Genomic DNA, 12,597 nt, shown 5'->3' on the forward strand with positions numbered 1-12,597 from the left:
TCAGTCAATGAATGATTTTTACTTCATGTCTGAAAGACCACAAAGTCATAATTTCAGACAGGCTTCACCAATTAAGCTAAACTATTACAATACATTACTTTTAAATCAATACCCCCAAAAGGTGAAGTGTACTTACGTAGCATTTCAAGATTTTGTCTCATTCCATCCGCAGATTAAAGCCTGTGGCATGGTAACATTACTGTTACAAAGACAGACATGCAAGGAATGATTGATCAAAAAATGGAACCCCATATCTGAGGAGAGGTTGTAGTTGGGAAATTAAGACACGTTATATGAGCAGGTTAATATTCCAGAACATGTTTCTTGGTATATTATAAAACTGGGCATAGCCTGGCTAGCCACTTCATAATTAGATGTCCCTATGATGATGCACAGCTGTGAGATTCACACAGCTGTACCTGCATTTGTCAACTGCATGCCCCTTCTGGTCCAGGGGCTCTGTTTTGCTCTGTCCATGAGGATGCTTAGTAAATATGACTTGCTCCTCTGTCAACTCAATTCATAGTCAAGTTGGATTGGATTGTTCAGGATTCCCCAAACTACCAGGTGTAAGGTCGCATAAAGCTAATTCAACTTATCTTTTTCTCTCAACTAAATGAAAATAAATTTTTATCCCTGATCATACTTAGCATATGTTTGACCTTGATGGTTTCCACTATTATGTTACACACAGTCATAGTCCTTATATTTTGTAGCCTTAGCTTTGAACTAGAGATTTTTAAAATGCTTGAAAATCAAGAATTACTTTTTTGTTTCACATTCCCTACAATTAAACAAAATAGAATGGTTGGTTTGTGTAGGTAAGCAGAAATCATCTAGGAAGTTGATAACAGACACTCCAATCTGCAGCATAGCATGTACCTGATAGCTACTGACTAGGACATTCCTTTCTCTCCAAATTCACCAATAAAACATACAAAATGCTGTAGGTTATAGTCCTGTGACCATAAGTGTGATTTGAGGAAAGGGCAGTGCATGAATAGAATAAGGTTTCACTCTTTCTTCCTACTAGTGATTGAGCATTTGAACCAAAGAACTCACCACACTAACTGTATGCTATATTTAACCAGCACAGGACAATGACAATAACTTATCCCTTGGTGCAGACACTCTGTAAATAGTCAGAACAGAAAAGTCTTTTTTTTCTTTTTTCTTCTTTGCAGTAAAGAAGAAGTAACATAATAAAAATAGCCTTCGTTCTTTTGGTTCTTCTCCCTAGGCTCATCTTCGCATTTCTTCTTTCTTCATATCATTCTACACCATTAGCCAATGGCGGAGCTGGAAAAAGAGAATATGGATTTCCATTGAAATTGAACACCAGTGATTTACATAGGGACTCTAAGGAGTGGACGGAAGTCGTTGACGCCAATAGTTCTCAATCTTTTTCAGTCTGTAAACCATTGCAACAAGGCTAAGCACTCAATGGGTCACTTAGCTCCCTTCCATTCACCTCCCTCATTTCTGCTCTGACTTGTCCATTGTAAAAGAAAACTCATCAACAAACCATAGAATATTAAAGCAGGAAGGGACCTAGTCAGGGGAGTGCTGGTAAATATTTAGCGACTAGTTTTCCGGAAAAAGAAAAAAAGGACCTGCTACACCCTTTTAAGTTTAATTTGCTTGATTCTAGAATTTATCAGCAAAACAGCAAATCAAGCCCTGCTTTACATTTGTCGATTTTGAAGATACAAACGTTCACATTGACCATTTGCTAGCTGGCTTGCTGCTGGAACCTGGCTTCAGCATACCAGTTCATATCCTTCATTTTAAAGAGGAGGATCCTGTGGTCCAAAGAACTGAACAGACTTTCCCAAGTATGGCAGGACTTTCTTGTTTTGTGCCTCTGTTGAATGGGATATTAGGCACCTTCACTGAGGAAGAGTGGCCCGGCTATCAGGTCAGAGCACAGGAGAGGATGGGATGACATCCACACTTTCACTCTTTTTTCTTTCCATCCCACCTTCCTTCCCCCCCTTCCCTTTCCTCTTCAATGACTCCATCCAATGTCTTCAACTCAGGAGAGGCTGGTGCTTTAAGATAGCACTTTTTCGATGCCTATAGTACTGAAGGCCTGACCTGAGGGAGAATTGGTGTCAGAAGATTTATCAAAGCTCCTACTGCCTGAGGGAATGCTTTCCTGACCTAGTGGGCCTGGTTGCCATGGTGATTATGGAGCTGGAGGAGAGTAGCATTTTATATCCTTTTAAACTAAGAGTTGTATTTTTTTAAATTTCTTATGATTAGTAAAGTTGTTTTTAACCTCATTTTATCATCTATAAGCGTCTCAGAAATATTATCCTGATGTGGATTAGGCCTGATTCAGAACACCAAGGTCACACAGTTGAAATACATGGGAAAGACTAGTATTGTTTTTGGCAAAGTAACAAAAAGGAAATCTTTTATTTATTGCAGTCAAATGAGATATACATATATGTGTATGTATGTCATATGTATACACACATAAAATATATACATATACACATAAATACATACATTTTAATCATATATACACACATATAAATATTATGGAAATGTTAGCTATTAATTCATAAACAAAAGTATAGGGAAATTCATATTATAAACTTGTGTCAATAGACCTCTTGTGTGACCCTAGGTTAACTTTTTGTTTGTTTGTTTCTTTTAAGGCAATCTGGGTTAAATGATTCTCACAGCTAGAAATTATCCAAGGCTATATTCGCACTCAGGTCGTCTTGATTGTAGGGCTGGAGCTCTATTCACTGCACCGCTAACCCCATTAGATTATATGCTCTTGGTCTCAGCTTATTTATCTTCACAAAGAGAGTGTTGGACTAAATGACCTCCAAGGATCATTCCAGCTCTAAATCTATTCTGAGCATCCCTTGGATCACTTAGGGGAACCTCACTGACTAGCACTGGCCCCCAGACCACATTTTGAGAACCCTTAGTCTAAGAACCATTAAGTCTAGTGGTTCACTAGAACCACTCTAGTCTAGTGAAGGGCATATATCATAGGGAAATGGCTGATAATAATAATAGCCAACATTTACATAGTCCTTTAAGGTTCCTGAAGCACTCTGTAAATATCTCATGTGATCCTCACAACAACATGGAGAGATAGGTGCTATTACTATTCTCACTTTACAGCTGGAGAAACTGAGGAAGAAAGCTATTAAGTGACTTGCTCAGGTTTATATAACTGCTAAATGAGGCCAAATTTGAACTCAGGTCTTCCTAACTACAGGAAGCTAGGTGGCCCTGAAGTCAGGAAGACCTCAGTTCAAATGTGACCTCAGACACTTACTAGCTGTGTGACCCTGGGCAAGTCACTTAATCCTGTTTGCTTCCATTTCCTTATCTAGAAAATGAGCTGGAGAAGGAAATGGCAAACCACTCTAGAATCTTTGCCAAGAAAACCCCAAATGGGGTCATAGAGTCAGAGATGACTGAACTACAACAACTTGCTGACTCCAGGCCAAGAGCTCTATCCACAGAAACCCCCACCCCCACCCCAAACTGGTTGGTGGTTTAGTAAAGTAGACAGTATGGCAGAGAAGTTAGAACAGAGACCTTGGGTTTGGATCCCATCTCTAACATTTCATTGTCAGCATTGCAAATCATCTCCCTGAGCCTCAATTTCTTCATCTGTCCATGAGAATACCAATATCCAGACCTCCTGTTTCACAGGATTACTATAAGGATCAAATAATAGTTCTTGATCCAATTTTATCCTGACTAGTCAAATTACAAGACTGGCCAGTTACTGTGCGACTGGGATCTTAAGATTTAAACCCTGAAAGGATTTCTCAATCAGATAATAGGAGACACTTAAAATCTATATCTGTATCTCGTTTTTATGGATAAAAAAAATCGCAGGCATATAAACCAGTGATAATAACAATCTGCCCACCTGTTTCAGTTTCTTGGGATTGATTCATTTGGAAAAATAGCTCTTTAGGCTTCAAGTGACATGTCATACCCTATTATTACGGCAGTTCTTGGTTTGGTCCAATTTTGAACCTTATCTATTTGACAACCATGTAGTCAGGACCTCAGCAAATCAGTGTAGGCACAGTTGTTGGCTAATAATAGCTAGCATTTATGATACCTCCTAGGTGCCAGGCATTGTGCTAAGTGATTTATAAATATTATTTCATTTGATCTTACCACAACCAACCCTGAGAGGCAAGTGCTATTATTTCCCTGATTCTACCGTTGAGGAAATTGAGTTAAACAGAGGTTAAATGACTTGCCCAAGATCAGTGTTTGAGGCTGGATTTGAACTCAGATCTTCCTGATTCCAGGTCCAGAGGTCCATCCACTGTATCACCGAGCTGCTCTGGCTACAGGAATGTTTAAAGCAGTAGCCAGAGCGAACATGAGGATAGCTGATCTTTCTCTTTATGCAGAATCTAAGTCTCTATAGAATGTACATTCATTCTTTTATGCCTTAATTGGGGAATAGAAAGAGAAATATTCTTGCTTTTTTACTAAAAGTGGTTTAATCCAAAATGGCTATCTCTGAAGTCAGGAGGGTGGCATCGATGTGCAATTCTGTCCTAAATATTAAAGTCTACCAGAGTGACATGTGTCCCAGTGCTACCTCTAACTCAGATGCATCACTGCAGCTTCTCTCAAGAGGCTAAAATGGAATGTTTAAGTCAAGGCAATAACAGGGTAAATTTCCTGAGTTTAAACTGCCCAGAATTGTTCAGCTAATCACAGGAATGGAAAGTTTCTCAATAATTATCAGGCTAGGTCATTACTCTTTCTAATTGGTGCAGCATTTGTTATATGTGTAAGTGATTCCAGCAAGATGTCCTGTAGCTCTGATTTGATGTGTTACTCTTTTGACATATTCAGCATATAGCAAAGTCAAGTGCAAGTTATGTCATTATTTCTCTGATGGCATGGTCTTCTTTGGCAACGAAGGAGGAACACACACACACAATTCTACTTCAAACAATTGAGATTATGGATAACCAGTTATTCATTTTTAGGAATTTTATCATTGATCTTACATAAATATACTTTTATTAATTTAATACATAATCCTAGTCCTTTCTGAAACCTGAGGACTCATGGTGGATAGTTTAGAGGTAATCTTGGGTCCTCAGAGGAACACAAGTTCTGTCAGGTCCTATGAAGCTAGAAAGGCATTGGGCATATGCCTAAGGATGGACTTTGTACCTGTTGCTCAATGCTCAGTCTAACTGTGGGTAGCTTTGCCATCAGAAAGCGGACCACCACGTGATGGATGTTTTCATCAGAAGAACTTCATGAAGGTCAGTAGAGAGGTTGCTATCTATGTCAGTACATGCTCAGGGTCAGGAGGCACTGAAACTTCTGCCACTGGCCAAGGTTTAAAACCCTTCTCCCCCAAGCAGTGATTACTTACAGTGAATTGACGTACTTCCCCATTCTCTACCAGGCCATGTTCTTTCTCAGGAGTGATTGCATAAGCTAGTTTCTGAAAGAAATCCATGGAAGATACTAGTTAGTATTAGAAGATATCCAGGGCTGGATTAAGATTGGTTCAATTTTTGTACCAATGTCTTTTCTGAAAAAGCAAACAAAAGATTACTATTGGTCTATGAATTGATCAGATTAGTAGACTGTCAGCTTCATGGATTATAGGTCCATAGATTTAGGACTTCACAGGGCATTTAGTCAAAACCTTCATTCTATCGTTGATAAGCTTGGGCCCAGAGAGGATAAGTGATTTGACCAAAGTCACTTAGGTACTAAGTGGCAAAACCAAGATTCGATTTCAGGTCCTCTAACCCCAGAGCTGATAGATCTAGTTCTTTGTACAGTTCAGCTAATTATGTTAAAGATTAGTCCTACCTGTAACTTTTCTTTTTAACTTATATGAAGATTTTACAAGTCATTTCATAAGTAAACTGAAACATTTTCTACTACAATATAGTACTTGCATGAATGGAATAGATAGCCATTCATGTAGTTAAAGTTTATGACTTCTGTTCCAAAATACCTTCCCTACTAACCTAAAATTCTATCACTAGTGACTCCTGACTTTGATATAAATAGCTTTCTCTGGGTATTTTGTTTAAAAAAGCTGACATGTCTTGGCTAAGAGGTTGTCACTATTGTCAAGCATATTAAATAAATACCTCTAAATTGATAGTCTTGAAACAAAATGAAAACATACAAAACAATTATCACATTGATCAATAATTGGATTTTTGTAGAAAGAGTAGTGGATTACTGGAAGAATTCAAAGGAATCCACTCAATGGCCCCCCCCTTAATCTATCATCCACTACAATCTAGCTCTCTTAGATGACTGTTTCTCTCTGGATTCAAAATGAGAGAAATGCATACTGGAAAGCACAGAACATTACCTTGTGTATCAACATGACCACAAATGGGATATAGGTATGATAAATCACAAAACAAAGCACACATTTCCATTTGTCAAAAACTTTGAGAAGATTTTTCCAGTTTTCCCCTTATGCAGTTCTTTGGAAATGATAGCTGTCTTGCCAAAAGCCTTAGTCTTCTGAGTGAAAAACAATGACTGTCCTCACTTTTCTAGCAAAGCCAGACATGGCTTGATGGTGGTTTCCCTTGCTAAACAGATGCAAGAGTGACAGATTTTTAAGTCCATAACTTTACACGTTATTGCTAGGTAATCTTGGACTTGACCTTCCTGAGGCTCAGGTTTCCAGGCTATAGTGCTTGTCATTCATCTAAATCATGGAGAATTACGGCACGTAACTATTGGATATACAAAGTGCTTTTAAAATCAATAATTCTTCAGTGTTATTTCTCAATTTTGACATCTCCCTCCCTCCCTTTTATAAAGTGAGGGCAGTGTACTTTCTGAGTGACTTTGTAATTGCCATTGATCTCTTGCTCTTTCTTTCATCACAGTACTGCTTCCATACTTACTTGTTTAGGCATAGCAGTAGACAAAGGAAAAGGTGGCAAGAGTATGTGGAAGAGGACAAATGTAATTCTTAAAAGGATACCCTAGCCACTCTAGATCAGTGTTTCCCAGCTCTGATTATGCTTTGGTCTGGTAAAATATTTAAATTTTGTATCATTTTATTCCTTCCCCATTTAGCTTCAGTGTAGTGCCTCTCCAATTGTGTGTGTGTGTGTGTGTGTGTGTGTGTGTGTGTGTGTGTGTTTATGAAGGGGTGCAATGATTAGGAATGGGGACCCAAGAAGAGAAGGAAGGCAGGAGTGGGATAAGCAGAATTCATAGAGAAGAAAGAAACTTTCTTTTGTTGGAATACATAGGTTTTTAGAAGGACTTTTAGCAATAAAAGTTTCGTTGTTTTCAGTGATGTCTTATTCTTTGTAACCGCATTTGGGGTTTTCTTGACAAAGACAATGGAGTGGTTTGCCATTTCCTTCTCCAGCTCATTTCACAGATCAGAAAACTAAGGCAAACAGGTTTAAGTGACTTGCCCATGGTCACACAGCTAGTAAGTGTATGAAGCCAGATTTGAATTCAGGTTCTCTGGAGTCCAAGCTTAGCACTCTATCTACTAGCTAGGTGACTACCCCAAAAGTTTTGTAGACTGGTACAAATTTGCTACAAACCAGAAATGGCCCTTGCACTTGTGATTTGAAACCCTTGTTCAAGACAGTTTTGTCACCTGATAACAGTTTAACCCATTCAGTTTGTTTTCCAATAAAACTTCAAATCAGTTCAATGAAAATGAAAGTCACACAAAACAATAACATAGCTATTTCAGCTCTAGGTAGTTCAGCTAGGTAGATGGTTCAAGTAAATAAAAATCAACCTTTAGGACACTAAGTTTTAGTTTCAATTTTTGTAACTATATCTAAGCCCTATAAGAAACCCACTGTTCCTTTAAGAAGGACCCTCAGGTCACTGCAATTTTTGCCCCTTTTCTCCCCCAGTCCCTCTCTCCTCTAGAGACACTACCCCACCATTTGTCAGAACTGATGTTGAGCAACATTATTTCAATGCTCATTGCAACTTTAACAATTTCCAAGAAATATCACAGTATGAAAACTCAGGATTATTTCCAGGAATCTCTAATTTTCCTCCATGTTAAAATGGGTTTCATGTTCCTTTAAAGAGGATAGTGAGCCTCAATATTTTTTCCCCTAAGAATTATGTGTTCATAGAATTTTAGAGATGAAAAGAGACCTTTGAGATAACTGGATCCATTCTGCTCAACTGGCAATAAGCGAATTGAAGTCCAGGAAAGTCAAGTAATTTGCTCAAGAATATGCAACTGTCAGAACCAAGACTAGAACTCAGTTTTAGTCCAAAATGTGTTGAAGAATGTTACTGTTGAAAAATGCACATATAGAATCCTCTAGACCAATGTTTCTCAAATATTTTTCAATCTTGGCCGTACCAATGGATTTGCTAGAGGGTGAGGTGGTGATCATTTTTCCCCCACTTTCATCTACATTGCATTCAACCATCTGTCCATCTATACCAGCACTGCCAAGTTCATTTCATGCGCACACACACACACACACACACACACACACACACACACACACACACACAGAGGGAGAGAGAGAGTACACATTTTATATTCTCCTCCAAAACATCCCCTTCTCTTTCTACCATTCCTATCATCTTCACTCTTTACCCTCCTGACCAAAGGGAGTACTGAAACCCAGGATATGAAGACATACTATAGCCACTTCTGAAATGCACCAAAGTGCCCAGTGCAGTGCCCTAGACCAAATACATACCTTACGAAAAGATCCAGGTAAGCTACAGAATTTGTAGGTGGCGTAAATGGGTACCATTGCCATGGAAGAGGTGGCAATTATCCAGCCCACCACATTGGCCCAGTCTGGAAAGATGTACGTTCCATAGTTGGGTGGTCTGAATGTAACGATGCTGACGACCACCACAAACTGAAAATAGTGAAGGGAGAGAGGAAAAGTTAAGAGATAACTAATTTGGTTTAATTCAACTGGCATTTATTAGGTACCTACTGTGTGTAAGGCACTGGAAAAATATAATAAATAGCTGACTGTCACTTTTCAAAGTTTACACAGTGCTTTTCAATGTCATCTCATTTAAATTACACAATAATCCTGTGTAAAAACAAGGTATTTCATGAATTGTTATATCCCCATTGTACATTTAAGGAAACTGAGGTCAAAGAGGTTAAGTGACTTGTCCAGAGTCACATAGCTATACTCATCAGAATCTGGTCTGCCTGAATCAAAGGTCAGAGCTATATCCAATATGCCATGCTGCATCAGTATCTGATTAGTTAGTAGGAGAAATTCACTTTACTTGCTAGAACATGTTATATTTTTTCCTTAAACAAATTTTCAATAATTATGGGATTATTTAATTAAACATCCTTTGTAAAAAAAGAAGAAAAAAAGAAAAGAAACCAAACACGGCATGCTTCTGAAGCAGAAAACAGAAAATACACCATTCTCTCTTTGAAATGCTGAGGGACTATGAATGTGGAATGTTACATATGCTGTCAGATTCAGGGTATGAGTTGCTGAGTTTTTCTGAAGTGCCTTCCTCCCTGCCTCTTTCTTTTTAAATTTTCGTTATAAGAAATGGCTCTTTGGATAAGAGGAGAAAAAATTCATTAAGATAGGAAGGAGAAGAGAGATATATTTAAAAAAATGAAGATCATGTAAAAACATAATATTTAAAAACAAAATATCTTTCTGCTATTCATTTCTTAACAAGACCATTTGTTCTAACAATCTATACAGGAATCAAATTTTCAAATCCCTAGAAAGTTATAAAATATAAGAAATAATGAATAGGAAAATTGGTCAGGAACTCTTATGTGTTTTATAATGACACAGAATAGTGTGAAGTATCTGTGAAGTTGGTACTTCAGCTAACATTGTCCCCATTTTACAAAACTAAAATTCAGAGAGACTACGAGATTTACCTGTGGTTGCCCAGCTAATGTCAGAATGGGATTTGAACTCAAGTCCTTGCTGACTCCAAGGTCAGTACTCTTTCTATTATGTGAACTATAATTAACCTCATTTAACAGATGAAGAAATTGACATTCAGTATAGTTAAGTGACTCATCCAAAGTCACACAGCTCAGTGACAGCCTGGGACTTGAATCTAGGTCTTTTGATCTTAAGTCCAATGTTCTTTGCCTTATACTGTGTGGCTATTTGTTCTATATCAAATGCTTCCAGACTGATATAAATGTAAATAAGAGCCTGAGAAGTTTGCTTGGGAGTAAAGTGCATGAATTTTAGTGCTTGGATTTTGCAATTATTTTGGCTCTTCAAAAGCTATTTTGGCTTACTTCCTTGTTCTTGACTATGTTCTGGATAGATGAGGTTGTGGTACAGCTGAATTTCACATCAGTTGCTATTGTAACAATTTTTCTTGGTTCATTTGACTAGTTACTCATTAAACACTACATTTATGAAAAAGAACTGTTTTCCACAGGGCTGTAATTTCACATGTCAAACAGCTTTGATCTGGTGTAAATTATCTTTCAGACGAGTTGCAATTGTGTCTCTGACTGAAGTCAGAGAAACCATCTGGGAGAGACTTGTTTCACATGTCTACCACTCTCAATAAGTCTGATTTTTTGGAAATCTCAAAACATCAGCCATGTAAATAATTATAATATAGAATAATAATGATTTGTTTTCCCTTTCTACCACACAACAATCATGTCATCCTATAGATTGTAGTTTCAAAATTTTGTGATACATGTCTACAACAAGCAAGATTATTAAGATTTCTTCTAAGTTTTGGAAATGAATAGCTGATAAATTCATCCTATGAGGCTTACCAAGATATTGTCTCCTGATATTGTCTGTCATGTGCCTCATAAAGTGTGACTTGAATTCTCTCTCTTACAAGGGAAGATCCCCTTGATCTCAAATAAGTCTCAAAAACGTTATTATAGCTTCTCAAGTACTGAAGGGTTAATTCTTAAAGGGGACAGAAAAGCTCTGTCAGGCAAAATCATCACATTTTAAGAGTTTAGGATGAGAAACACAAAGAAGATCTAATAAAAAAGGGAGGGAATTCCAAATGAGAAGTTTTAGGAGTATTTCATTCTTCTTTTGAACTTTTCTAAAACTAGGGCAGCTTAGGTGGCACAACGAACAGAGTGATGGACGTGGAGTCAAGAAATCCTGAATTCAAATCTGGTCTCTCAGACACTTACTAGCCGTGTGAAATTGGGCAAGTCAGTTAACCATGTTTGCCTCAGTTTCCTCATTTGTAAAATGAACTGGAGAAGGAAATGGCCAACCATTCCAGTATCTCTGCCAAGAAAATCCCACATGGGGTCATGAAGAGTTAGACATGTATGAAATGGTTCAACAGAAAACAAAAAGCTAGGGTGCAGGAGAAATTTAGAATTGTTCCATTAATTATGGTATGGCTTTTAATGAAATTGCTTTAAATGGTCATCATTTTAGAAGTAAAATTAGTGTGGTTCTGAACCATCATCATACAGAGCTTTCCACAGTATTTATTCACTCACTCACAAATACTTATTGGGTGCCTCCTATGAACATGTTAATACGCTAAATTCTGTGGGTGGGGGATAAAAAAAACAAAGACAATTCTTGTTCTGAATTGTTCCCTAATTGCTTCACATATGTTAATTTTATTTTCCTGGCAGTGTAAGAACTCTCCTTTGAGTCTCCCAAGAACTTAGCATGGGGTTATTTAGGTGACTGACACTGAATAAATACCTTACAAAAACAACACTACTGACTCATTAGCAGAAATATGCTTTGAGTTATTTTCGTAATGTTGACAAGTTTACACTGACCCATCTATCCTCTATTGTGACTCCCCTTTGTGACCACTGGATGGATCAGGGTTAGAACCAGAGGATAAAAGCATTTTGTTATTTTCATAAATCAAACTGGACAGTACTGGGATTGAATCACTGACCTTTTCTTCATTATAAGCACAGTGAAACCATGGGAACTAACCTGCCCTGACAAAAGGAAATGATAAAGGTATAGAGTTTTTAGGATTACTTATGCATAAAGGATGATTTTCCAAGTTTTCTATGGTTCTTTTTGAAGATTTAAATTCTTCTATTTTGATCATAAATGCCTATGTTTTAGGTACTCTCCTACTCTGTCCCATCTCTTCCTCAATGACAATTCAGTATCAATTATTTCTGATTAAAAAAAAAAATGAACAAGGACAGAAGTAGCAAGAGTATGGCTAGTAACTACTAAACAAGCTTGTCAGATTAGGAAGGCAAATCTCTTTTAAGATTTAAAAAATCTGTATTCTTCTAGGTAGGCACAAAAAGAAGAAATTAGAAAAAAAAAAAGCTCAGAAGGATCCAGGATGTATGGCCTTTAAAAAGAAATACCAATACTCAACCATTTCTGGAGGTATCACTAAGGAAACATATGACAAATTTTACCTATAAATTCCCTTCTTTCAAAACAGCCCTGGTAACCCTTCTTTATTATATACTCTAAGTTCCTTCAGTTTACTTATAGAGAATCTGACAGTTTATAGGAAATTTAGAAATAATTTATATCAATGTATTCATTTTATAAAGGTTAAATCACTTGTCCAAGATCATAAAGTCAGTATCAGACCTAAGACTCAGGTTTATCAGCTCTCCAAATACTC

At 37.4% G+C, this 12,597-nt stretch overlaps 1 protein-coding gene across 2 annotated transcripts in view; it reads right to left on the reverse strand.

Moving 5' to 3' along the window:
• Window positions 1-1,142: 1,142 nt before the first annotated feature.
• SLC6A3 (solute carrier family 6 member 3) overlaps window positions 1,143-12,597 on the reverse strand; it is a 92,291-nt gene continuing 80,836 nt past the window's right edge. For both annotated transcript variants that reach the window (XM_072605364.1, XM_072605363.1), the window contains exons 13-15: window positions 8,715-8,882; window positions 5,399-5,470; window positions 1,143-1,299 (exon numbers count right to left, since the gene is read on the reverse strand). In XM_072605364.1, coding sequence (XP_072461465.1) covers window positions 1,276-1,299; window positions 5,399-5,470; window positions 8,715-8,882 — 264 coding nt within the window. In that variant the 3' untranslated portion in view covers window positions 1,143-1,275. The remainder of the gene's footprint in view (window positions 1,300-5,398; window positions 5,471-8,714; window positions 8,883-12,597) is intronic.

Source organism: Notamacropus eugenii, chromosome 4 (genome assembly GCF_028372415.1).
Source record: "Notamacropus eugenii isolate mMacEug1 chromosome 4, mMacEug1.pri_v2, whole genome shotgun sequence".
Taxonomy (NCBI): domain Eukaryota; kingdom Metazoa; phylum Chordata; class Mammalia; order Diprotodontia; family Macropodidae; genus Notamacropus; species Notamacropus eugenii.